The sequence below is a fragment of the Nomascus leucogenys genome, chromosome 12 (assembly GCF_006542625.1).
Source record: "Nomascus leucogenys isolate Asia chromosome 12, Asia_NLE_v1, whole genome shotgun sequence".
Lineage (NCBI taxonomy): Eukaryota > Metazoa > Chordata > Mammalia > Primates > Hylobatidae > Nomascus > Nomascus leucogenys.
In genome coordinates this window covers 83,126,919-83,153,634 of record NC_044392.1, presented here as the reverse complement: position 1 = coordinate 83,153,634, position 26,716 = coordinate 83,126,919, and the positions used below count along the sequence as shown (strand labels likewise).

At 37.0% G+C, this 26,716-nt stretch overlaps 1 protein-coding gene and 1 long non-coding RNA gene across 3 annotated transcripts; one reads left to right on the top strand and one right to left on the bottom strand.

The window, feature by feature from the left end:
* Positions 1–7: 7 nt before the first annotated feature.
* On the top strand, positions 8–26,283 carry CDC7 (cell division cycle 7). 2 transcript variants are annotated; one of them, XM_030825051.1, is made up of 12 exons: positions 8–109; positions 815–992; positions 8,037–8,120; positions 8,445–8,580; positions 11,787–11,880; positions 11,971–12,113; positions 13,256–13,505; positions 14,142–14,237; positions 15,019–15,197; positions 15,994–16,076; positions 20,363–20,512; positions 24,572–26,283. In XM_030825051.1, the coding sequence occupies exons 2-12, from the start codon at positions 878–880 to the stop codon at positions 24,964–24,966; spliced, it is 1,725 nt and encodes a 574-aa protein (XP_030680911.1). In that variant the 5' UTR covers positions 8–109; positions 815–877; the 3' UTR covers positions 24,967–26,283. The 2 variants fall into 2 exon arrangements, with proteins under 2 accessions (XP_030680911.1, XP_030680912.1); XM_030825052.1 differs by lacking the exons at positions 8–109; positions 815–992 and adding an exon at positions 1,183–1,550.
* LOC115837659 lies at positions 16,466–18,810 on the bottom strand. The gene is made up of 3 exons (XR_004032720.1): positions 18,779–18,810; positions 16,636–16,747; positions 16,466–16,518 (listed from the first exon to the last, which is right to left on the bottom strand). It is a non-coding gene; the product is annotated as an uncharacterized LOC115837659 (long non-coding RNA).
* Positions 26,284–26,716: the final 433 nt, after the last annotated feature.

Below are 26,716 nucleotides of genomic sequence, written 5' to 3'. Positions count from 1 at the left end.
CGGCGGGAAGTGTTGCGCAGGCGCATCCGATCGACTCGGTAGGTGGGGAGCTCTTGGAGACGGCGACCCAGGCATCTGGGGAGCCACAGAAGTCGTACTCCCTTAAACCGTGAGTTTCCGACGGTTTGTCCCATGGCGCGGGATTGTGAGGGATTAGGAACGAATTCTGGATCGTGACTTCGGTTTTCTCGCCGTGCAGTTCCATTCCCCGCCCCCCCTTCGGATCCCTCCGAGCTGCGGCGGGAAAGTCGCGCGCCTGCGCGCTAAGCATCTGGTTCGGTGTCTGGCCCGAGGGAAGCCGGTCCTTCCCCGCTGAGCTCGCGGCCAGCGCTGGCCGGAGGATTCCCATTCATTCACCCTTCTGCTCCTCCGCCCAGTACTCGTGGCCAGGGTCGTATCAGTTCTCCGTCAACTTGCTTGGGGCCTTGGACGAGCCTCCTGGCGCTTCCTGTCAGTGGCGAAACGGTTTTCTCCCTCAGTTCTTTTCCTGACTTCAAACCGCCCCCGGCGTTCGGCCCCTCCCCCACGCGGTCCCGCTGGCTGCGCCGGACTCGCAGCCTCGCCGTTTCCCACTGCGCCTGTTGCTGCGCGGGTGCCCAAGCCGGGAAATTCACCCTGCAGCCCCCTGCCGGTGTTTCTGATAGGTGAAAATAAAGCACATGGAATTCCTTAGACAAGGCCACAGTATGCCCTACTGTGGAGGTTTGGACACATCGTGCGTTTGAAAATGTTTGCCCCTTTGGGGGCAGTAGCATGTTTTTAGTGCGTGGTTTAGCGAGTGATCTAAACTTCTCCAGTGTTCTAATTTTCACAGCTGCTTTGCTCCCCCTGCGGATGTAACCCCTTAGCTGGCATTTTGCATCCCAATTGGCTTGTGATGGAGGCGTCTTTGGGGATTCAGATGGATGAGCCAATGGCTTTTTCTCCCCAGCATGACCGGTTTCAGGCTGAAGGCTCTTTAAAAAAAAACGAGCAGAATTTTAAACTTGCAGGTATGTGTTTAAATCCAAAGATGTACAGTTATAAAGATTTTTCAGGCAACAATTCTGTGTTTTCAATTGCTCTCAAAAAATAAGATTGAATCTTAAAGTGAGTTGTATGTTTCTATAGGACAGTGTTAAAACAGAGCTTCGTATGATCTAAATGTAGGACCGAATTGCGATTTGGAAGACTGTAATACAACCTGTTTTACGGTTGAAGTTGCTCTGGTCTCAGTATTGGTAATTAAGAATGCAGAAATTTGATGATGCCCAAATTAAAGTTCTCTTTTGTACCTGTGTTCTTATCTCTACTCACCACATTGCCTTAAGCTTAAATTTAGAAATTGACACTGGAGCTCATCACTTAAGTATTCAAAAGCAGAACTCACAGACAAAAAAATATGAAATGTTTGTAGCCGTAATAAAGCACCATATCTCAGTGTACAGCATGAAATGTTCTTTGACCGTAAACCAGACCTTGGGGTGAAGAAGACAGGGTCAAGCAGTGCCTGCTCTTGTACACTCGCATGTGTACCTTCATTTCTGCTCTGGCACAGGACCTGGGACATAGTAGGTATTTGTTAATAATAAATATTTGTTAAATAGAGGAATTCTAGTTGACTGTATTTTTTTTTTCTGAAAGGGTAGCCAGATCATCTTTCCCATCTTTGTCTTAAGTGAATTCTGTGCTTGTCCAAAAGATACTTATTTTGACCTTTTGTCCATATATTCTTTATAACCCCACCCTAGAAAAATATGACATCACATACTTTCTGCTTTGATGGAAGTCAGTTATCCCACTTAACTAAACTTGAAACTTTAATCTTCAGCTGATGCTTTTTATATGTTCCCCATGTCGTCACCTAGCTTTATTTCTTTTTAATAAGTATGGCATTGTGTCTTCTTTCCATTCCCATTTCCACCACATTAATTCATTTCCTTATACTTTGTTCCTGATTTACAACAGTTTCTCACCTGTGCTGCCTGCGTGCACTTCTCCATCCTTCAGTTCATCTTGTACGTTGGTGCTAGAATAATCTTAAAATGCCACTTTCATCCAGTTTCATGGATACTGTTCCTCTTCCTTTCCATTTTTCCAGCAGTTAGCTGGTTTTTTAGTTCATCTTTCCCTTACTAGTCACTGGACACATAACACAGTAACACAGTCATTGTAGTATTCTTTTTCTGTTGCTTAGGACTCTGCACTTTGTCTCCACTGTAAGCCCCTTGGCGGCAGTATCTCCTCTGGTTTCTGAACTATGTTGTGACTTCAGCAGAGTATCTGAATGGATGACTCTGACTTGGTTCTAGCATCATGTTTAGGAGAATGCCACTATTCTAATATTCTGAAAATCTGCTGGGAAGTAATGAATGGGGTGAATTTTATTCCAGATTTCAAAAGTTTCATAGCGTTTATGTAACAGAACATTGGACATTATAAATAATACGATAAATTATAAAACATGCTAAAACTTTACTTTTATGGTTCTTTTTTAAATATGATCCTTAATAACAGCTAAAGTTATATAAACATAACTTCAATAGGGAGTAAAGCTGATGAGGTCCAGGCACAAAACAGTCTCGTAAGCTAATTGGGAAAGTAAATCAAATTAGATCATGAGACAGGTATATGCCTGCACCTCATCAGCTTTACTCCTTATTGAAGTTATATTTTTGACTGGATGTTTTATATATCTTTGCATTCCCAGAGCTTAACAATGTCCAGCGCATAGTAGGTGCTTGAAAATATTTGAATGAATGATTTAATGTAAGGATATAAAGTAAAATACTTAGTGTAATGGATGAATAGCATGTCTTTTTATTTTGAGATATTCGTCAGATTTTTATAATATTTTTCTGATAAACATGATTATTGAAATTTTTGAAGTAAAGAAAGCCAAAATAAAGTCTTTTCCCATTATTGAAATATTGCCACTGTTGACATTTTGTTATATTCCTTTAGCCTTCCTAGGCATACATAGGTACATTTTTTAGAAACTAAATTGGGATCTTGTTTTTTTGTTTGTTTTTGTTTTTGTTTTTCAAAAGAGAACCGGAGTATGGGATCTTATTTCTGATCTCCATTTTTTTTTAATATATATCTTGAATATTGCTCATGTAGTAAATATTCTACAACTGGATTTAAGGTCCATTGCATATTATATTATAATATATTTAATCACCTTTTACTGTTGACCCTATAGATTGTTTCTATTTTTTCCTATTAAGAAAAATGCTGTAATGCACAAACTATCCGGCATAATATTGGTCAAATGTTTATTCTTTCACTGTTTTGGCAAGCTTTTTTTTTTTTTTTTTTTTTTTTTTTTAGACATGGTCTGTCTGTCACCCAGGCTGGAGTACAGTGGCACAATTACAGCTCACTGCAGCCTTAACTCCTGCACTCAAGCAATCCTACCCCCTCAGCCTCCTGAGTGGCTTGGATTACAGGCGTGTGCCGCTATACCCAGCTAATTTTAAATATTTTTTTTAGAGACAGGATCTTGCTATGTTGCCCAGGCTGGTCTCAAACTCCTGGCCTCAAGCGATCCTCCCATCTTGGCCTCCCAAAGCACTGGGATTACAGGTGTGAGCCACCATGCCTGGCCAGTAAGCTTTCATTTTTTTTTTTAAGTATCTATTACATGCCAAGTTTTAATAAGTGAGAAAGATCTGTTCAGTGAAAGAATGATGTATAAACTCCATATTGAAAGTCTCCTCCATACTGGTGAACTCTACTGGAAGGAAGGCTTGCTTCATTCTGTTTGCTACAATGACACCCTTAGCCCATGCTTCTAAAATGGGCTATGGGTACCGTCTTTGTTTGCCTGGAACAAATCTAGCTTATGGCTATTGTCACGATGTAATTATTATTCCTGCTGCCTTTTCACTCAAGAGTGTCCCAGTTTGGGCTTACATTATGTATTATCCCCTAGTTACAGGAGGTATAAACCAGAGAGTACATGAAGCCCCAGAATAACCATGACTATATTCCTAGAGTATCAGTTTTACTCCATGACAAGATATTGAAAACGTTTCATTTATGTGATGAGTATTTATTGTCTATTATACACAGACATTTTTTTAGGTGCTAGGGATAAATCAAAGCATAAAACAGAAATAAACACCCTGGTAGTTAGACAGTAGACAGACAGTAAACAAAAGAAATACTATGTTCAAAAGTGATTAATGTTACAAAGAAAATGTAAAAGGAAAGGGGAGATAGGAAGTGTTGGGGAAGGAGATTGTAATTTTAGTAAGTATAGTCGGTCATAGCCTTCTGTAACATTTGAGCTAAGACTTCAAGGTGGTGAAGGAGTGAGCTGTGCAGATACTTGGGGAAGAGCATTCCAAACAGAGGAAACAGCAAGTACAAAGACCCTGAGATGGGAGTGTGCCTAGCATTCAAGAATAGCAAGGAGGTCATTGTGGCTAGAATGGGAAAGGTAATTGGAGTGAAGTCAAAGAGAGATGTGAAGAGGCTTTCTAATGGAGTGAGATGTGAAACCACTAGAGGTTTTGAGCAAAATAGTGACAAGGTGACTTAGCTCTATCAGAATACTCTGTTTAAACTCTGTTTGCTATGTTGCAAGCCGACTGACTACTATGTTACAGATAGACTACAGGCTGGCAAGGAGTGTAGTTAAGGAGACTATTGGTATATTAAAACCAACTTGGATATATTATGCAGCAGCAAACAAAAGTTACTTAAAATGTCAAAATAGAAGCCTAGACCTTCATGTATAAAATAGAGGCATGTAAATAATTTTTAGCATATTATAGACTTTTCAGGATCCTCCTCCAGTCCTCAAAGTCTATTTCATTTGTCTGTCTTTAGTACTGTTTTCCAGCTTTTGACATGAATGCACTTTTCTGCTTTCTGCTCTCATTTCCCACTTCAGAATTTGAGGATATTGCATTCACTTTCGTTGCCAGGAAGTTTTACTGTTGTTTAAAATTGTTGAAGTTGTTCTGAAGTGACAGGAAACCTTAATAAATATTTTGATTTTTGTAAAGAGGAATAGGTGCATAATAAGTGAGTAGTGGTGTGGAAGTACCCTTAATGTTTCTCCTCCCTTTCACATCTGTTCTCCACTTGTCATTTTTCTGCTTAAAAACTTTCTACAGCTTTCATGTGCATTCTCTCTTGTCTTCCTCAGCCACATTCTATTTCTATTATTATTATTATTATTGAGACAGGGTCTCCCTCTTCCATCACCCAGGCTGGAGTACAGTGGCACGATCATAGTTTAGTAACCTCAAACTCCTGGGCTCAAGGTATCCTTCTGCCTCAGTCTCTGTAGCTGAGACTACAGGCCTGTGTTACAAGCCCAGCTAATTTTTGTTTGTTTGTTTTTTAACTTTTTTAAGAGATGGGGTCTCAAACACCTGGCCTCAAGCAGTCTTCTTGCCTTGGTCTCCTAAAGTGCTGGGATTACAGGCCTGAGCCACCGCCCCAAGCCACATTGTATTTCATTGTCTCTCAGCCCTCCCCCTACCCTAATCATCCAAGCCTTTTTTTTTTCTTGTTCCTGTCTTTACAGACATAGTTAATTTTTCCGAAAATGTTTTCTTCCACTTTCACTACTTGGTGAATGCTTCAGAACAAAAACTTAGCTGTCAACTGAAGGTTTCCTATCACCTTCAGAAATCCTCCCCAACCTAGTAGTATATGCATTCTTTTATTACAGGTGTCACCTTGTATTAAGAATGATAACATGTTTCCTCTACTAGACCAAGCTCCTAGTGGCTGCACCAAATTTATTGTTTTTTTTTTTTTTTACATGCCCATTGCTGAGCATTTTTTAAGACAGTGTTTATTTAAATGAATTAGTTCTAGCCAGGTGCGGCGGCTCACGCCTGTAATCCCAGCAGTCTGGGAGGCCAAGGTGGGTGGATCACTTGAGGTCAGGAGTTCGAGACCAGCCTGGCCAATGTGGTGAAACCCCGTCTCTACTAAAAATACAAAAATTAGCTGGGCGTGGTGGTACGTGCCTGTAATTCCAGCCGCCCACGAGGCTGAGGCATGAGAATCTCTTGAACCCAGGAGGCAAAGGTTGCAGTGAGTGGAGATTACATCACTGCACTCCAACCTGGGCAACAGAGTGAGACTCCATCTCAAAAACGAAAGAAAATTAGAAAATATATATAACAAAAATAAAGGAATAAGTTCTGTAGACATCAGCAACACCTCTTTGAAATTGGGCAAATGATTTAACCTCCCTGAATTGAGTTTCCTTATCTGAAAAATCAGGATGATCATTCCTGCTCTGCCAAGTTCACAGTACTGTTAGGAAGATCTCAGAAGATAATGCATGTGCAGGTGCTTTGAAAATGTCTTAGACTTACGCTATGTAGGGCTAGTAGAGCCTAGATACTGTAATAAAATCTGAAGACTTATCTAGTTCTCTTCTGTATCCAGTAGTTTACTGGGTTTTATATTATTGCCTCCCCTTGTTTTAACTATGTACATTTTTATAAAGAACTGATACTTATTTAAAAGTAGCAATTTATCTGCAGTCAAGGATAGAGGATACTACTGGCAATTGGGACAAATTTTTAAAAATAATTTTTTACATGCTTTAGAGCTTTAGTAGGCCTTCTCTCTGAAAATGTAGTGTGAATATTTAATACATAAAATTTTACCAAGCCTTTAAGATTTTGTATCTTTACGGGAAATAGTTTTCAAGAACATCACAATGTGTCCTTGTCATGCCATCTAATGATCACAGCACAAATTGTTTAGTTATTTTAAGAATTTGGTGCTTTCAGCAAAAGAAACTACCATCAGAGTGAACAGGCAACCTACAGAATGGGAGAAAATTTTTGCAACCTACTCATCTGACAAAGGGCTAATATCCAGAATCTACAGTGAACTCAAATTTACAAGAAAAAAAAACCCCATCAAAAAGTGGGCAAAGGATATGAACAGACACTTCTCAAAAGAAGACATTTATGCAGCCAAAAAACACATGAAAAAATGCTCATCATCACTAGCCATCAGAGAAATGCAAATCAAAACCACAATGAGATACCATCTCACACCAGTTAGAATGGCCATCATTAAAAAGTCAGGAAACAACAGGTGCTGGAGAGGATGTGGAGAAATAGGAACACTTTTACACTGTTGGTGGGACTGTAAACTAGTTCAACCATTGTGGAAGTCAGTATGGCGATTCCTCAGGGATCTAGAACTAGAAATACCATTTGACCCAGCCATCCCATTACTGGATATATACCCAAAGGATTATAAATCATGTTGCTATAAAGACACATGCACACGTATGTTTATAGCGGCACTATTCACAATAGCAAAGACTTGGAACCAACCTAAATGTCCAACAATGATAGACTGGATTAAGACAATGTGGCACATATACACCATAGAATACTATGCAGCCATAAAAAATGATGAGTTCATGTCCTTTGTAGGGACATGGATGAAGCTGGAAACCATCATTCTCAGCAAACTATCGCAAGGACAAAAAACCAAACACTGCATGTTCTCACTCATAGGTGGGAATTGAACAATGAGAACACATGGACACAGGAAGGGGAACATCACACACCGGGGACTGTTGTGGGGTGGGAGGTGGTGGGAGGGATAGCATTAGGAAATATACCTAATGCTAAATGACGAGTTAATGGGTGCAGCACACCAACATGGCACATGTATACATATGGAACAAACCTGCACGTTGTGCACATGTACCCTAAAACTTAAAGTATAATAATAATAAAATTTAAAAAATAAAAATAAAAAAAAATGTGGTGCTTTTTCATCTTGTAATCTCTATAGTAACAATGTATCTATTAGTATATAATTCCAGTATAGTAGAAATTTGGTGTATTTAATTCTGGGACTGTCATTTTTGTCTGTTCAAGAGGTGTGTGTGAGTTATGGCAACTTGATAGGGTTTTAATCTTATCACAATTTTATTAAAACTTTATGTATAATTATATTTTATAATTTATTTCATTGAGCTTTTTAAATTTTAAGAAACTGTAAAATATACTATCATTGATTAAAACTCTAAATTTTTGTTTCCTTGAAAGGTGTTAAAAGAGATATTGAGAAGCTTTATGAAGCAGTACCACAGCTTAGTAATGTGTTTAAGATTAAGGACAAAATTGGAGAAGGTAATCTGGGGATATGCTTTACTATTTTTACAAGTTATTTTTTCCCTTCTATTTTCCTTTTGTAGCCTTGGTTTTCATTACTATTTCTTATTGAAAAATATACCACTTTTTAGACTATTAAGACCATAGTTTTATTACTAATTATGGTAACAGCTTTTCTTTTTCAACCTCAAAAGAAAGAATAAATAATAAATATTTACAGTAAAATGAAGTCCTGTTTTAATCTATTATGCCATTGAAACAGTTTTTACAATCTATCTTAGAATTGTGTCATTAACATTTTTAAAAACCAGATATTGAAAAATTTAATAAATTGTTTTACAGGCACTTTCAGCTCTGTTTATTTGGCCACAGCACAGTTACAAGTAGGACCTGAAGAGAAAATTGCTCTAAAACACTTGATTCCAACAAGTCATCCTATAAGAATTGCAGCTGAACTTCAGTGCCTAACGGTGGCTGGGTAGGCAATTTAAACATATTTTAATTGAACTTGTATATAATTTGTAAGATTTTAAAGTAGATATTTAGCAGGGATGAGGAGATTATATGTGAATTAAATACATTTTTCAGTCAAGTGTTTGCAATTTGCTAGCACTTCTAACCTTGCAATAGTTAGTTAAATTTATAGTAATTCTTTTAGATTGGATTTCCCTTGAGGCTCAGCTTGACTTCCTGTCTTTTATCACTGCTTTTTGTAACCTTCCTGCCAAATCATAAACCTTGGCTTTCATGGTTTACATTATTTTGTAAATGTAGGGAACTCACATTTCACATTTCCCCAGCTATTGACGACCTCATCTAATATTTTATTTAGAATAACAGAATCATCTGGTATGGTTTCTCTCTGCTAGGTCATTTCTGTCAACATATGGACATGATTTAGAATCTTATTCTCCTAAACTGCCCTCCTTCTTCCACCTGCTCCATCATTTCTTTGTTCCCCCTTACAGCCAGACTTCTCAAAAATTATCTGCATACATTGTTTTCATTCCACACCTCTCTTTCACTAAATACCTATTGCGGCTGTTCTCCTCTTTGCTAAACTGGAAACTATAGAGTCAACCATTACTCTAGACATCATTTAACACAATTGACTTGAACCCTTGTCTTGACTTCTGTCCTGCCACACCCTCCTTGTTTTCTTCTTCCCTCATTTGGCCTTTCATTTTCAGCGTCTTTGCTAGCTCTTCCACTTCTATCTGACCCCTAAATGTTGGAGTTCCTCGTGCTTGCTCTTGGGTTTCTCTGTATTCTCCTTAGTGTCCTCCATTTCCACATGATCTAAAGTAATGATTCCCAAAAGTATATAGTTAATCTCCGACCTTTTATCTTAACTACAGGTTTGTATATATCCACCTGCCTATTTAACATTTCCACTTGGTGCCTGATAAATATCTCAAACCTAATATGACAAAACTAAACCTTAACATGCCAAAAAAACAAAAACAAAAACAAAACCACCACAACAAATATTCTTATCTACCCATCTCTGCAAACGGCCCGTCTACACACTCGTTTGGGCCAGAAACCTAGAACTCATCCTCATTTTCTCTATTTCTCTCCTAAACCACATTAATCACTAAGTCCTAGCCATTTTGGCTCTAAAATATATCTAGAAGTTCATCCATGTCTTTCTATCTTCTCTGCCGCTACCTCAGATGAAGCCTAGACTATGACTGTAGCCTGCTTCTTCCCTCTCCCCTTAATTCTGTCTTTACACAGCAGCCAGAATGATCTTTATAAAATATATATGTATATAACTTAAATTGGGTCATTAGTTCCACCACTTAAAATCTTTCAATGGTTTCCCTGTGTACTTTGAAAAAAAAAATCAACCTTCTCATGCCTATCGTCCCACCTCCCTCACTGTGCTCCATTTCTTTAGTTTATCAAATTTGTCTCGAGCTTTCTTACCTCAGGGCCACTGCCCAGACTGTTTCCCCATTCAGGAAGACCTCTCCCAGTCATTGCTTGCTGACCCTTCATCTTCTGATCTGAGCAAGAGTGAAACTGGACACAGTAGTTCATGCTTGTAATCCCAGCACTTTGGGAGGATGGTTTGAGGCCAGGAGTTTGAGACCTGCCTGGGCAACCTAGCAAGAACCCATCTTTACAAAAAACTTAAAAATTAGCCAGGCAGGGTGGCATACATCTGTAGTCCCAGCTACTTGGGAGGCTGAGGTAGGAGGATCACTTGAGCCCAGGAGTTTGAGGCTGTAATGACCTGCGATCACTCCATTGCACTCCATCCAGCCTGGTCAACAAAACAAGACCCTGCCTCTAAGAAAAAAAAAAAATGAGTGACACTGTTTGAAAGATGTCTTCTCTGAATTAAACTAGATTCTCCTATTTTTTTTTTTTGTCATAGCATCTTTAGATTTCTTTCAAAGCCCTTATAATCTGTCACTATAAGTTACCTTCTTGTTATCTGTATTGTCCACTATAGATAGTAAACTCCATGAGAACAGAAATTCTGTAAATTTTATTCACTATTGCATCACTAATGTCTGTAATCCCTAACAGCAAATAACAGTGCCCACTAAATACTGAATGAATGAATGAATAAGTAAGCCTGTTTGTTTCAGCCCTCTGTGTTATAGAAGACGAGAAAATGAGATGACCTCTATAAAGAATGCTTGCATACATTCTTGTACCCTAAATGTGATCATTCCTTTATCTATACTTTTAACTGTCTCCCTCTACCACTTTTTCTTTTTCTGTGCTTAAAAAAGTACATGCTAAAAATGCCTTCATCTGATCTTACAATGCAGTCAGGCAAATTGTCTTTAGGCTCAGCTTCCATTGTGTTATATTTTCCTTCCTTCTGTTTTGTTTCTTCCTTTCCACTTAAATTGCTGTCTTAAAAATTACCAGTTAATTATTCTTTGCCAAACTAAAAGCCTTCCCTCAGTTGTTATTCTCTTTGACTTCCATGCTAATAACTCTTCCTTCAAAATTCCTTTCTTATTTGGCTCTCTAAATTGACTTCTTCCAAGCTCAGTTTTCTTTTCTTGCTATTAATTTTCATGTCTGTAGGTATCACTTCTCTGCAAGTACTCTCACTGACTTCTCACTTGTCTTCTCACTTAAGACTTTGTCCCTTATCTAGATACCTCTATCAAAATGATGAGGTCTGGTTTTAGATGCTGCTTTTACTGGCTTCTCTACTTATTTTTTGGTATCTCTATTGTTTTCTTACTCAGGCTCAAAATCACAGAATTCACCTTCGTCCTGTTTTCCTCTTTTATGAAGCAGTGTAGCATAGTGATTAAGAGCATATATCTGGAGCAAAATGCCTGGGTTCAAATCCTGGCTCATTGATCTATTAGTTTAGTGACCTTAATTTATTTATTACTGTTACCATCTTACCTGCTAAGTCTTATTCATCTTTTCCCTTTTTTCTCATTCTGCTACTTCCCCAATTACAACTATAATTACCTCGTTTGAATTATTATAGTAACCTCAAAACTGGTGCCATTTTTGTTTTAAAAGAAAACTTTCACACAAGAACACAAGTCACTTGTGTTTATATTATGTGATGATGATTTTAAGTCAGTTCTCTAGCAATATGTATGCATTGCTAAAATTGCGGTTTTTAAAATTAGGCATAAAGTTTCAGTCCCTCTGACCTTTCTTCTAAAAGTTCGTTGTGCATTTTTCCACTAGGGGGCAAGATAACGTCATGGGAGTTAAATACTGCTTTAGGAAGAATGATCATGTAGTTATTGCTATGCCATATCTGGAGCATGAGTCGTTTTTGGTAGGTTTTAACATTTCTTGAATTTTTATTAGCTAAATATTTAATTGCAAACAATATTTGTAACTCATTTCATTTGTAACTTTATTTTAGGACATTTTGAATTCTCTTTCCTTTCAAGAAGTACGGGAATATATGTTTAATCTGTTCAAAGCTTTGAAACGCATTCATCAGTTTGGTATTGTTCACCGTGATGTTAAGCCCAGCAATTTTTTATATAATAGGCGCTTGAAAAAGTAAGTATGAAGAGTCACTAGAAAATATTTACCCTATTTCTCTTTTAAAAAACAATTTTATTGTCTATATTAAGGTATTGAACATGATGTTATATATAGATAGTACAAAAGTTACTATTGTGAAGCAAATATTTATCTCAGTTACCCATTTTATTTTTGTTTTTATGGCAAGAGCAGCTAAAATTTACTCATTTAGTATGAATCTCATATACAGTACAGTTTTATTACCTGTAATCTTCAGAGTGTGCATTAGGTCTAGATTTATTTATCCTACATATCTGCTACTTTGTATCCTCTGACCTATATCTCTTAGATATAGTATAACATATTGCAACAGCCATGCACAGATTATTTCTGTTTCAGTTTCTTTGTGATTGGAAAGAGAAATTTGGTGACGAAGAAGATAAAATTGTATTAGTGGAATAATGTACATTATTAGATGTACCATGGTTCAGTGGAAATAGCATAACTAACAGACTTAGAGTCTAATAATTTTTGACCTTAGACATGTCTCCTATCTCTGGACTTCATTTTTCTTTTCTAGTAAGTGAGGGGATTGGACCACATGATAGCCAATTTCCTGTTTTAACACAAAAGTTTTATTTTTATGTGTACTTTTTAATGCTGATTATAATTATAGAGAAATTATAAGCTGAAAATAACATAAATACCTCTATATAATGGATCATATTAAACATAGTAATATTATAACTTCTTTTTTGAGCTTTTATATGCCTGACTTTTTAATTTTCTTTAATTGGATCAGATTTTAAAACCATGATTTTAATTTTTTTAAGCTTGCTTAACTAGAAATTATCTGCTATGATGCCATCTCTGCCACCATCAGAGAACAGCGGACTGTGTTTATGTTATATATTCCTCTTCTGCCTTATTAACACAGACCACTGGAAAAAGAAAATTTGATTGATTGTGGGACACCTCTTAATTTTCAATCCTAGTTAGGTGTTAAATTCTTACTTTGTCTGGAAAACTTATTTTTTTTTCTTTTTTCCAGAATGTTATAAATTCCTAATTGATCCCAAAAAGAATTACAGTTTTTATGAGGATGGTTTGAGAGTATTACAATGTTACTAAGCTTTAATTGCTACAGATAAGTAAAAATCCTTAATTTTTTCTCTTAGGTATGCCTTGGTAGACTTTGGTTTGGCCCAAGGAACCCATGATACGAAAATAGAGCTTCTTAAATTTGTCCAGTCTGAAGCTCAGCAGGAAAGGTGTTCACAAAACAAATCCCACATAATCACAGGAAACAAGATTCCATTGAGTGGCCCAGTACCTAAGGAGCTGGATCAGCAGTCCACCACAAAAGCTTCTGTTAAAAGACCCTACACAAATGCACAAAGTCAGATTAAACAAGGAAAAGACGGAAAGGTTCTCTTTTATTTCTTAAGTACTGACACTGTTTTAGAAATGTACTCCTTCAACCAACAGAGGGAGATAGAATACTAGGATAGTACTTGTAATTTAAAAAACTTTTTTTTTGCATCTGTTATATGTATTCAGTTGATTAAATTTTCACTAAGATTTGTACTGAATCATTTTGGTTACTATTTTAAAACTAAAATTTACTTTGTCAGTTTATAACATCTGTCATTAACTATTATGAAATCATATTTTATGACAACAATGGAAAATATTAAATTTTCCCTGCATGTTAAAAAGTTCAGATTAATTATCCTTTTTAAAAGAAAGCATTAGTTATAGGGGAGGAATTCTGAAGTGTCTATCTCCATTTTAGCTGCACAGCAAAATGTAACATCCATGCAGGTGGTTTTTGAATATTTTTTAGTTATATAGATTTGTGGACTATGATAACATTGTATGGGTGTTGAGTTCTGTCTAGACTATTTTCTCCTTTCACAGAAGTGGTTTGGTGCCTGAGAATGACTTGAATGCAGCTGTTTTTGTTTCATCTCACTTAACTCTTTCAAAACTGTGGCAGAGTACAGCTGGCAGAAAGTGTTACAGATATAATCCTTATTTTCCTTGTTTTTGTTGGTATTGTAGGAGGGATCTGTAGGCCTTTCTGTCCAGCGCTCTGTTTTTGGAGAAAGAAATTTCAATATACACAGCTCCATTTCACATGAGAGCCCTGCAGTGAAAGTAAGTAATGTAGCTTAATAGCGTAATGGTCAGTCAGTCATACACTGAAGAGAATTTAGGTAATAACTAGATTAACACTTATTATCAGAAATTTTTTTAAACTAGAGTTTGGCTTTGGCAGAAGGTATTACTGCTTTAAGCATTTAGTCAAAACTTGTTTTCTCCAGTTTTTTTCTGAACTTTTCTGGTGGAATTTTTTCTCATTTTTGGTTAGCTGACTATTACTGCTCTTTCTCTAGAGGAACATTTAGAACATTAAGGGCTTTTCTGTCATTGCTAGAGTGTGAGCTCCATACAGTTAGCTAACTATTCTGACACATAGTTGATAGTGTAAAGATGTTTGTAAAGTTAACAAAATCATCGTCAACATAGATGATTTCAGATTGACTTACGATATCTTGTGACAGCTAGGCAGCATGAACAACAAATTAAAACTGTGATTTTAGCCAACGTACTTGTGCAGTTTACAGTTCTGAAATGGAGTTAGACACTAGAACATAACTGTTTTATACTTTTGTAATATATCAGGAAAAGTTCTAATAAAGTATAACTCAAATATTGGCCAAGCTAGGACTAATTAGTAAATTTTAATATAAGGTGACTTTACAGAAAAACCCAAGAAGACCTTAAACATTTTAATAGACAACTGTTTATTTACAGTCCAATAGCCATTCAGCAGTTTTTAAAGTTATGCTTCCGCTATTGCTTTTTGCCATACTAGCATTTTAGGACATCATGTTAAATGTCATGAAAATAGAAAAATAAGACTTTTCTTTTACAGCTCATGAAGCAGTCAAAGACTGTGGATGTACTGTCTAGAAAGTTAGCAACAAAAAAGAAGGCTATTTCTACAAAAGTTATGAATAGTGGTGTGATGAGGAAAACTGCCAGTTCTTGCCCAGCTAGCCTGACCTGTGACTGCTATGCAACAGATAAAGTTTGTAGTATTTGCCTTTCAAGGTAACGTGTTTTGATAGTGTTATAAAATCACCAGCATGCTGCCATTAGAAATTGCATTGATTTGGGTGGATAATTTTGTGAGTGCAAGGGATCAATTCAGATCAGTGAACTACAATGGGCCTTGATGCAGAGCAGTAGTATGTTGAAGAGCAAATGATAACAGTTTTCATATATTATTTATTTAATATGGACATACTCTGGAAAATACATTTGCTCTTATATGCAAATAAGTGGGACGGGGCGGCTTTTAGAAGCTTAGAATCACACATTTTGATTGCTGATGTAATCTTTTCTGTTTTCTCTTTTTATTCCCGCTTATGTGGAGTAACCAGAACCAAATAGTAGAGCTCCTCTCTTACTCCCACCTCCAACTGTTTGACTCATAAATTTCTTCCTTTCCTTCAAGACTTGGCTTTCATAAAGCCTTTCTTGATTAACTCAAATATATAAAAGTGTATCTGTGATCAATTACTCCAAACAAATGAATTTTTATACCTGTGAATTGCTATTGGGTTCTATTTTTCTATTATGGCTCTTATTATCCACTACTGCTTTTTATTCTTGGAGGTTATTTTAAAACCTTTCTGGAGTAAGTCCGGGGAACTAGTAGAGGGGGTAAAAAAAACAGTAAAAGAAAAATCTAGGATTTTTATCACACCAGATTATCATTTACTTTATAGTAACACTTATTATATAGGTATCAAGGCAAAATTTACTGTGAACTAAATTGATGAATGTTTTTAGACTTACATAGTTCAACTTTAACATAACTAGAGAAATCTTATTTCATCATAAGGCGTCAGCAGGTTGCCCCTAGGGCAGGTACACCAGGATTCAGAGCACCAGAGGTCTTGACAAAGTGCCCCAATCAAACTACAGGTATGTTGTACTGGAAATACAGAACCCAGTTAAAATGGATTGTCCCAGACGTATTTTATTTTATGATCTTTGTCTATTTATAACTAATAGTTGAGCTCTTCTGCTTTTAATTAAGTTATGTAAGCAGTTCTTGGCAGTGTGGCATTCCTATTTTTGAGCTAATGCTATTCTTTATGAAAGTTTTCGATCCTAATGTTGCCTCTCTTTTTTTGTTTAAACAGTTTATTCTATAGATTACATTTTGCATATTTATTTACAAGATGATCACATTTTGCATATTTATTTACAAGATGATCTTACCATCTTGTAAATAAATACGCAAAATGTAATCTGTGGAATTTTGTTGACATCACCTTTGTGGGGGAAAAAATTATGTTTAATAGTTTTTGCCAGCCAAAGACTTAAAGCATTTTATTTGCTTGCTTAATACCTCAAAAGTTTCCTGTGATGTAGATATAATTGTGTTTGATTAAAATTATTTTTGTTATTATATAAACAATATAATAGCAGTTAGAAGGTTTTGAAAAAGAAAAATGTCTTCCGTAATCTAAAAAGTTACCATGGAGCTGGAATCCAGGAAACATCTTGAATGAATAGATGAATCCTGCTATTCACTTGGATTGTGGGCTTTGAAGAAATGCATTCATTCATTGAATGTCTGTTCTTGCTTGCTAATGATAAATAAATAAATGAGACCATCTGTGCACACTCTAGTCAGGACACACCATCAAATAATTATAAAATAACCTGTTGAGTATGGTAATAAAACTTATTCAAGGTATTTAAGGAGTATCTAACTATCCTAACCCGAAGAGATTATGAAAGGCAATTCATGAAAGAAATGACCTCTTAGAATGTAAATTGGGATGAGAGGTTAGCATAGAGGCATGAGCCAAGGAACTCAAGAAACAGCATACAGGAAACTAAAAAAGTTTCCTTTTGGCCAGACGCGGTGGCTCATGCCTGTAATCCCAGCACTTTCGGAGGCTGAGATGGGCAGATCACCTGAGATCAGGAGTTTGAAACCAGCCTGACCAATATGGTGAAACCCCATCTCTACTAAAAATACAAAAATCAGCTGGGTGTGGTGCTGTGCGCCTGTAATCCCAGCTACTCAGGAGGCTGAGGCAAGAGAATCACTTGAACCCAGGAGGCGGAAGTTGCAGTGAGCCGAGATCGCACCATTGCACTCCAACCTGGGCGACAGAGCAAGACTTCATCTCAAAAGTCCAATTTTGCTAGAATATTAAGATGCAAGTTGAGGAGTGTGAGAAATAAACCTGGAATGAGGTAGACAAGGTCAGACCACAGTTGTTACAGTTTGGACTATATACTGTAGATACTGGAAAGTTAAGTGAAAGAAGTGACAATGGTATATTCTAGATGGATCATTCTGGCAGGCGTGCAAACAGATTAGCTTTTGGAGAGTAGTGGCATGCATTTGTCCAGGTGAGAGGATGAAAATGTGAATGAGGGTATTGGTAATAGGAATGAAAAGAAAAGTGAAGGGTTGGAAAGGCAGAGCTTGGTGGATAATTGGATGTAGAATTAGGGTGTGGTATGGTGAGGGAAAAAGGCATTCAGGATGTTTACCAGATTCCTAGCTTGGGAGACTTGGATGTGTACCAGTAACCAAGGTGGAGAGTAAAGGAGAAGTAACTGGTTTATAGGGGAAGGTAAGGTTAGTTTGGGGTATAATTGGTTTGAGGTATTTGTGGGACATCCAAATAGAGATGTCCAACAGAATCAAAGTTAAGTCTGATGCTCAGCGAAGGAGCTGGGCTAGAAATACGGTTGAATGTCATCATTATATAAATGACAGTTGAAGCCATGAAGTGGATGGACCAATCAGGGAGAGTATACAGAGGGAGAAGTTAGAACTCTGAGGAACATCCATCAGCATGTAAGGCTTGGAGAAAACATTGAAGGAGCAGGCAGAGGTACAAAAGGAGCTAAGAAAGGCAAGTGGGGCCGGGCACAGTGGCTCATGCCTGTAATACCAGCACTTTGGGAGGCCAAGGCAGGCGGATTGCTAGGTCAGGAGTTCGAGATCAGCCTGGCCAGTATGGTGAAATCCCATCTCTACTAAAAAGTACAAAAAGTTAGCTGGGCATGGTGGCACGCACCTGTAGTTCCAGCTACTGGGGAGGCTGAGGCAGGAGAATTGAACTCAGGAGGCAGAGGTTACAGTGAGCCAAGATCACACCATTGCACTCCAGCCTGAGCAACAGAGTGAGACTCAGTATCAAAAAAACAAAAACAAAAAAGCCAAAAAAAAGGTGATACAGTAGCCCAAGGAACAGAGAGCAGAGAGCAAATAACCTGGTGATACTAGGAGGTCAACAATTAAGAGAGATGTCACTTTAAGAAAAAAAAAAAAAAGAGCTTTTTAACATCAAGTTGAGCTAGTCGTAATCTGTAACTACCAGAATTCAGAAGATTAAAGTTTCTATAGTGGGAATGTAAGTTAGTACAACCACTATGGAAAACAATTTGGACGTTCCTCAAAAAACTAAAAATAGAGCTACTACATGATCCAACAATCCCACTGCTGGGTATATACCCAAAAGAAAGGAAATCAATGTACCGAAGAGGTATCTGCACTCCCATGTTTGTTGAAGCACTATTCATAATAGCCAAAATTTGGAAGCGACCTAAGTGTCTGTCAGCAGATGAATGGATAAAGAAAATGTGGTACTTACACACAATGGAGTACTATTCAGCCATGAAAAAGGAGATCTTGTCATTTGCAACAACATGGATGGAACTGGAGATCATTATGTCAAGTGAAATAAGCCAGGCACCGAAAGACAAGCATTGCATGTTCTCACTTATTTGTGGGATCTAAAAATTAAAACAATTGAACCCATATAGAGTGGAAAGATGGTTACCAGAGGCTGAGAAGGGTGGTGGGAGGGTGTAGGGGACATGGGGACAGCTAATGGGTACAAAAAATAGTTATAAAGAATGAATTATCCAGCACTTTGGGAGGCCAAGGCAGGTGGATTGCTTGAGCTCAGGAGCTCGAGACCAGGTTGAGCAACATGGTAGAACCCTATTTCTACCGAAAATACAAAAAAGTAGCTGGATGTGGTAGTGTGCATCTGTGGTCCCAGCTACTCAGGAGGCTGAGGTGGGAGGATCACTTGAGCCTGGGAGGCAGAGGTTGCAGTGAGCCGAGATCACACTACCACACTCTAGCCTGGTAACAGAGCCAGACCCCATCTCGAAAAAAAAAAGAATGAATTAAGACCTAGTATTTGATAGCATAGCAGGGGGATTATAGTCAAAAATTTAATTGTACATTTTAAAATAACTAAAAGAGTACTTTGAGGGGCTGAGGCAGGCAGATCACTTGAGCCCAGGAGCTTGAGACCAGCCTGGCCAATGTGGCAAAACCTCGTCTCTACTAAAAATACAAAAAAAAAAAAAAAAAAAAAGGCATGGTGGCATGCCTGAAATCCCAGCTACTCAAGAGGCTGAAGCATGAGAATTGCTTGAACCTGGGAGACAGAGATTGCAGTGAGCTGAGACTGTGCCACTGCACTCTAGCCTGGGCCACAGAGGGAGACCTTGTCTCAAAAAAAAAAAAAAAAAAAGAAAGAAAAGAATATAATTTGATTGTTTGTAACACAAAGGATAAATGCTTGAGGGAATGGATACCCTATTTTCCAGGATGTGATTATTACACATTGCATGCCTGTATCAAAACATCTCATATACCCCATCAATATATACACCTACTGTGTACTCAGAAAAATTAAAGTCTTCAGTCACAAAAAAATAAAAGTAATTTTTTAAAAGTTTCTATAGCAGTAGTTGGCACTAGTGTCAGCTGAAGAAGAGCTTCTAATGTTTATTACTTTTCACTAAAATGAAAGCACTTTGACCAGTATGGTATGTAATTCTCAAGGATCATTCAGATTTTTTCCCACATAGCTATTTTTGGATTCCTTTTGATCCTATAAAATGTGCATTTACTTAGTGTTTCCTAGTGATTAAATATCCTTTTAAATTTACCAACACATTGTTCAAGAAAGAAAACATACTTTGCAGTGAGGATTCTCAGTCCTGGTTGTACATTAAAATCACCTGAGGAACTTTTTTAAAACATTGATGCCTGAGCCCTACTTCAGAACTGTTCAATCAAAATCTTTGGGTCTGGGCATCTGAAATTTTTAAGGCTCCCAAGGTGATTCTAATGCTAATAAATGTTGAGGACTATTGATTTAAATGATAAAATTATAGACTTGAAATTTATTTTTAAAATTTGTCTTCTGTTGCAGCAATTGACATGTGGTCTGCAGGTGTCATATTTCTTTCTTTGCTTAGTGGACGATATCCATTTTATAAAGCAAGTGATGATTTAACTGCTTTGGCCCAAATTATGACAATTAGGGGATCCAGAGAAACTATCCAAGCTGCTAAAACTTTTGGTAAGCAGTTTTGTATTATAGAACAAAACAAAATGCCTTTGATTATCTCCTACAAATCACTTAATAAATTATTATGAAATTTTCTTTACAAATAAACATTCAGTCTTGATAAAGTTCTCTAATATTAAGTAGAAAATTCATCAGTTGCTTGAAAATAAATTTATCACCTCTCCTCCATACATACAATCATTTAATCTTATTAAGCACAAAGTAATACACTGTTGCAGTATTTAAAGTTTACCTTTATAATTTTATAAGAATAAGGAGTAAAATCTTAACTCCTTTTAGTTATGGTTTGACTTTTATTACATAAATTTACCTTTTATTAAAGGTATGTTTTACTTTTTAATATGTTTTACTTTTTTATTGTATTTTAAACATCAGATGCACTGTGTCTTGGTACTTAGAGTGTCCTTGCTTTAAATGATCTTAGACTATACTAACAAGTAAACAGTTAATTATTAATACAGTGTAATAAGGACTAGGGAAGAGAATAGAAATGTGTGTTGTCAGGTTGTGTAGGTTTACGGTAGCAGAGAAGCAGAATGCATAGAAGGCCTTAACTGATGGGATATTATTGTAAGCATATATTGGACTTGGATGTCATCTCCTTAGCCATGCAAGTTCTTCAAGACTGGGATGTGCAGTGTACTTCATAGGGCACGTGAGAATTATCTCAGCCTTGCTCTGGCCAACAATCTGAACTCAAGTGCCCATTTAATGTTTATTTTCCAAGCTCAGTTATAGTTAAACTTTCCAAGGAATAAGTGGGATTGAGTCAGCTTACTACCATACAATACAGAACAGCCCAGGAGACAAAGTTTCAGCCAGCCTACCTCAAGAGTAGCTGGGCTGCCTTGTGCTCAACCCCAGGATCAGTGGGTCTTAACCAGAGTTGCATGTCAGAATTATCTGAGAATATTTAAGAAATACATATGCCTGCCCACTCAGCCTATTCTTGGAAAATATGATTCAGAAAAACAAGATACTTAGGAAGGCTCCAGCCTTGTTAGTTTGAAAAAACAAGTGATTCTGACTAAGAAACTATGGGTGTTTAAGAACCACTGCAAAAATTACTGCCCTTGCTTATGCACTAGTGCTATAGTCTAATCTACAAGAAAAACGTAGTGGCGGTTGTAAAGAAAGCCTCATCTTAATAGAGGCTTGCCAAAATATGTTTCTACAGCAAAGTCAGTCCACGATTTGTAACTATCTTGTACTTATTGTAAGAAAATTTTATTTGAAAATAATAGGATGAAATAATACATACAAGGGGAAAAAAGTGACCATGAGTGGAAAGCAAGATTGATATCTTAGAAATGGCATTCTTACATAATAATAAATATAACAAGTATGTTTGGCCGGGCGCGGTGGCTCACACTTGTAATCCCAGCACTTTGGGAGGCCGAGGCGGGCGGATCATGAGGTCAGGAGGTCGAGACCACGGTGAAACCCCGTCTTTACTAAAAAAAATACAAAAAAAATTAGCCAGGCGAGGTGGCAGGCGCCTGTAGTCCCAGCTACTAGGAGAGGCTGAGGCAGGAGAATGGTGTGAACCTGGGAGGCGGAGCTTGCAGTGAGCCGAGATTGCGCCACTGCACTCCAGCCTGGGCGACAGAGCGAGACTCCGTCTCAAAAAAAAAAAAAAAAAAAACAAAAAAAACAAGTATGTTTATTCTCAACTGAGAAAACTTCCATCTACTATTGAATAACTTCGTGAGAGGTTTATGAACATGAAGTTTATCAGCCAACACCAAAATATTTTATTGAAGAGCTTGAATCTCCCCCATTGGTAATCCAAGTTATAATCAGGGCCAACAATGGGAATACAACATCTGACACAAAAATACTCCAGATCAAGTGCCATGATAGCAAGCAAGAGCTTTTAGAGATTTATCATTGTAATACTTCTCATATTTAAAAAAAAAAAATAGGGCCAGGCATAGTGGCTCACACCTGTAATCTCAGCACTTTGAGAGGCTTAGGTGGGCAGATCATGAGGTCAGGAGATCGAGACCATCCTGGCCAACGTGAAACCCCATCTCTACTAAAAACACAAAAATTAGCTGGGCATGGTAGCATGCACTTGTAGTCCCAGCTACTCGCGAGGCTGAGGCAGGAGAACCAGTTGAACCTAGGAGATGGAGGTTGCAGTGAGCCAAGATTGCACGACCGCACTCCAGCCTGACAACAGAGCAAGACTGTCTCAAAAAAACAAATAATAAAAATAATGCCATAGGACTTGTCTCAGTTGTATTAGTATGACATCTGTAGTTATTTTAGTCTGATCTTACTATAACTTTAGACTGAGTATAAAAGCCTCAAAATTTCAACAAACACAACTGCATTCCCCTTTGTAACCTAAAGAAATGACTTGGCTGAGATTAGCAGTGAGAGCACCTTTACTTCTCTTATCTGTCCTCAACCCTTAAACCTGGCTCCATTGTGGGTTGTCATTAAGTATTCAGTGAATTGTGTTGAATAAATTAAAAAGAAAAGTCTTGAGCTGAAACAAATTCCTGACACATAGTAGTCTGTAACAAAATATGTTGAATGATTTTGTTACTTGAAGTTATTTTTCCTGAATATAGTAAATGAACCCTCTTTTTGGTCATATAAAAAAAAGCATATTGTGTAACTTGGGGACATGCTATAACATATACTATTAGTTATTTTATGACTTCAGAACAAGCTAATAAAGGAATAAAACTATATGAGTATTCCCCTCTGGCTATAATTTTCTAGAGAGAATAGGAATGATAGAATCAGTTTAAAAGTAAAAAAGGATTGGCATATTGTATTCTCAAAGAATTTGGTTTTTGGTAATTGTTTGTTTCCTCCCTTACCCTCCCCCGTTTTTTTCCCTAGCTTAGTATACCAGTCCAGTAGTTAGTTCAGAATATGTAAAGGTAACTTTTTATCATCCACAGCCAGATTAATGACTTTGTTGACAATCTACATTCTCAGAAAGGCATCTAAATGTTGTGGTACTTGTTGTTTCATACATTTAGTACATTTCTGTTTAATAAGGAAATGCAAGGCAAAAATAATATATGATTGCCATTTGTGTGATTAACATTTTTTTGCACATCTGATAATAAACCCATCAGGAAGTTATTTCAAAGACATTTATATTTTTAAAAACATCTAGTTTATTTGTTCATTCAGAAACATTGGGTCTTTATGTGTGCCAAGTACTATTGCGAGTCTCTGCTTTCACAGAGCTTAAATTCTAGTGAGGGAGAGAACATAAATAAATACTATGAGAAATGAGTGGTACTGAGATAAAAGGAAAAGGGGAGGGAAGAGGCTCATTTAGGATAGGTTGGTCAAGAACAGCATCTCTAAGGATGTATGTGTCATTTGAACAGAGTTGTTGAAAAGAATAATGCCTTTTTGTCTAGTCCAACAGACATTGACTACCTAATATGTACCAGGCATAGGCTGGGTTTGAGGGGTTCAAAGATAAATAAGACACTTCCTACCTTCAAAGAGCTCACAGTCTACTAGGTGGGACAGACATATATAGGATAGCAAAAGTAATAATAGAACTCCTCTCAAGATACAATAGAAGCTGAAATTGATCAATTCTCTCTGAGGGTGTCAAGCCTCAGAGGTGATTCTTGATCTAAGTGGTGATGTCAGTGAGAGTGTCCTGGGCACACAAGGGGTGCACGGCATCCTAGGCAAAGACAGGAGTCATGTAGTCAAAGACACAGAAGCATGGAAAGGAAGTAGAGTGGGGGCATGGGAGCTGCAGCTAGTTAAAGATTATAGAAGGGTAAGATGAAGCTTGAGAAATTGGCAGAGTCAAGTGAGTGCCTGGCATAGCTTAGTAAGTCACTGCTTTCTACTTACTATCTCCCACTTCATCTCCCACTATGCAATTCAAATACAACTTAAATATAGCGTGTGGTGCTCTATCTCATACTGTGTGTGTGTGTCCATGTCTATGAAGCATATGTTTGAACTTCCATGTTTCTCATGAGAGAGGCTTCTGATATATTCAAATAATAAACTGTTTTTTTCTGTTGTTGTTTTTTCTTCTTTTGCTTTTAGGGAAATCAATATTATGTAGCAAAGAAGTTCCAGCACAAGACTTGAGAAAACTCTGTGAGAGACTCAGGGGTATGGATTCTAACACTCCCAAGTTAACAAGTGATGTACAAGGGCATGCTTCTCATCAACCAACTATTTCAGAGAAGACTGACCATAAAGCTTCTTGCCTCATACAAACACCTCCAGGACAATACTCAGGGAATTCATTTAAAAAGGGGGATAGTAATAGCTGTGAGCATTGTTTTGATGAGTATAATACCAATTTAGAAGGCTGGAATGAGGTACCCAATGAAGCTTATGACCTGCTTGATAAACTTCTAGATCTAAATCCAGCTTCAAGAATAACAGCAGAAGAAGCTTTGTTGCATCCATTTTTTAAAGATATGAGTTTGTGATAATGGGTCTTCATTTAATGTTTACTGTTATGAGGTAGAATAAAAAAGAATACTTTGTAATAGCCATAAGTTCTTGTTTAGAGACCAGAGCAGGATTAATAATTTATTTTAACATTTTAGCGTTTGGTGGCACATTCTAAAATGTAGATTAAGAATACTTAAAATGCCTGGGATAGTTCTTGGGACTAACAACATGATCTTTGAGTTAAAACTACCTAAGTAGATTTTAGGTGAGTTCCTATTAGGTCAGATTTTTAGTTTCCCTAATTACCTTTCACTGACATATGCAGAAAAAGGAGCAGTTTTAGTTTTAATTAATTAAAATTAACGGATGTGATGAGGATTAAATGAATCAAAAGACTTAATTTGTAGATTCTTTTAGAGTTATGAGCTAGGTATAGTTTGGGGAAACTCAACCTGGTGCTGGTGCTCTAACAATTTTGTAAGTAAAGAAGATAATTTCCTTTTTTAGAGGTATATATTAGGCCTTTCATGAACACTAAAATGAGGAAATGGTCATGGGGCAAAGTATCACTTAAAATTGAATTTATCCATTTTTAAAAAACACTTCATGAAAGCATTTTAGTGTGAATTGCCATTTTTTCTTAATGGCTTCTCGATTTTCTTCCTTCTCTGCCCCTACCTAAAACATTCTCCTTGGAAATTACATGGTGCTGACCACAGAGTTTCTGGATGTTTTATTAAATATTGCATGTGTTTACAGTTGGGAATTTAAAATAATACATACACTGGTTGATAAAGGGAAGCTGCAGGACCAAGGTAAAGATTGATAGTCCAAATGCTTTTCTTTTTTGAGTTGTATATTTTTTCACACCATCTTAGATATAATTAGGTAGCTGCTGAAAGGAAAAGTGAATACAGAATTGACAGTATTATTGGAGATTTTTCCTCTGCGTAGAGCCATCCAGATCACTGTATCCTGTTTTGACTAAGTCTTAGGTGGGTTGGGAAGATAGTGAAGTAGGCAAAGAGAAAAGGACCCAAGATAGAGGTTTATATTCAGAAATGATATATATCAATGACAGCATATCAAACTTCCTATGGGAAAAAGTCTAGTGGGTGGGTCAGCTGACAGATTTCCCATTTAGTAGTCATAGAATACAGAAATAGTTTAGGGACATACATTCATTTTGTTATTTTGAGCATTGATAGGTCAGTATATCTACCTAATCTGTTTGGTAAGGATAGGATGTATCTATATAAACCATTACCATTGATCTGCTCTGTCTTATACCATAATCTTAAAAAAAAATTGAATGCTCTTGAATTTGTATATTTAATAAAGTTATCCTTTTATATTTTTTATGTCAGACTACTCATTTGAAAAATAGCTTTTTTTTTTAATTGACCACTGGGAATATTTTTCTTTTGAGATGGGTGAATGGTGATATTCCTTCAGCAAATAGGTAGTATGTTAATGAAACAGTCATGTTAACATATATTCAGAAATTAAAGAGGAAGAAAAATTTACCAAAAGGGTAGATAGGGAGACATTCTCTTAAGAAAGTTTAAAATTCAGGGCTGCTGTTTTAACTTTCCATTAATGGCAAAGAACTTGGTTGATACTGAGGGGTAAGTAAAAGGGAGCTAGTGTTTTTAAAGATACCCAGTGTTACAAATTAGTTCTCAGGGAATTTCAGTCCCACTGAAGAATATTGCCTCAATTTTGGACAAATATTCCCAATGTGCTAAATCAGAATTGGCAGGGAGCTTCTATATGCATATTCTT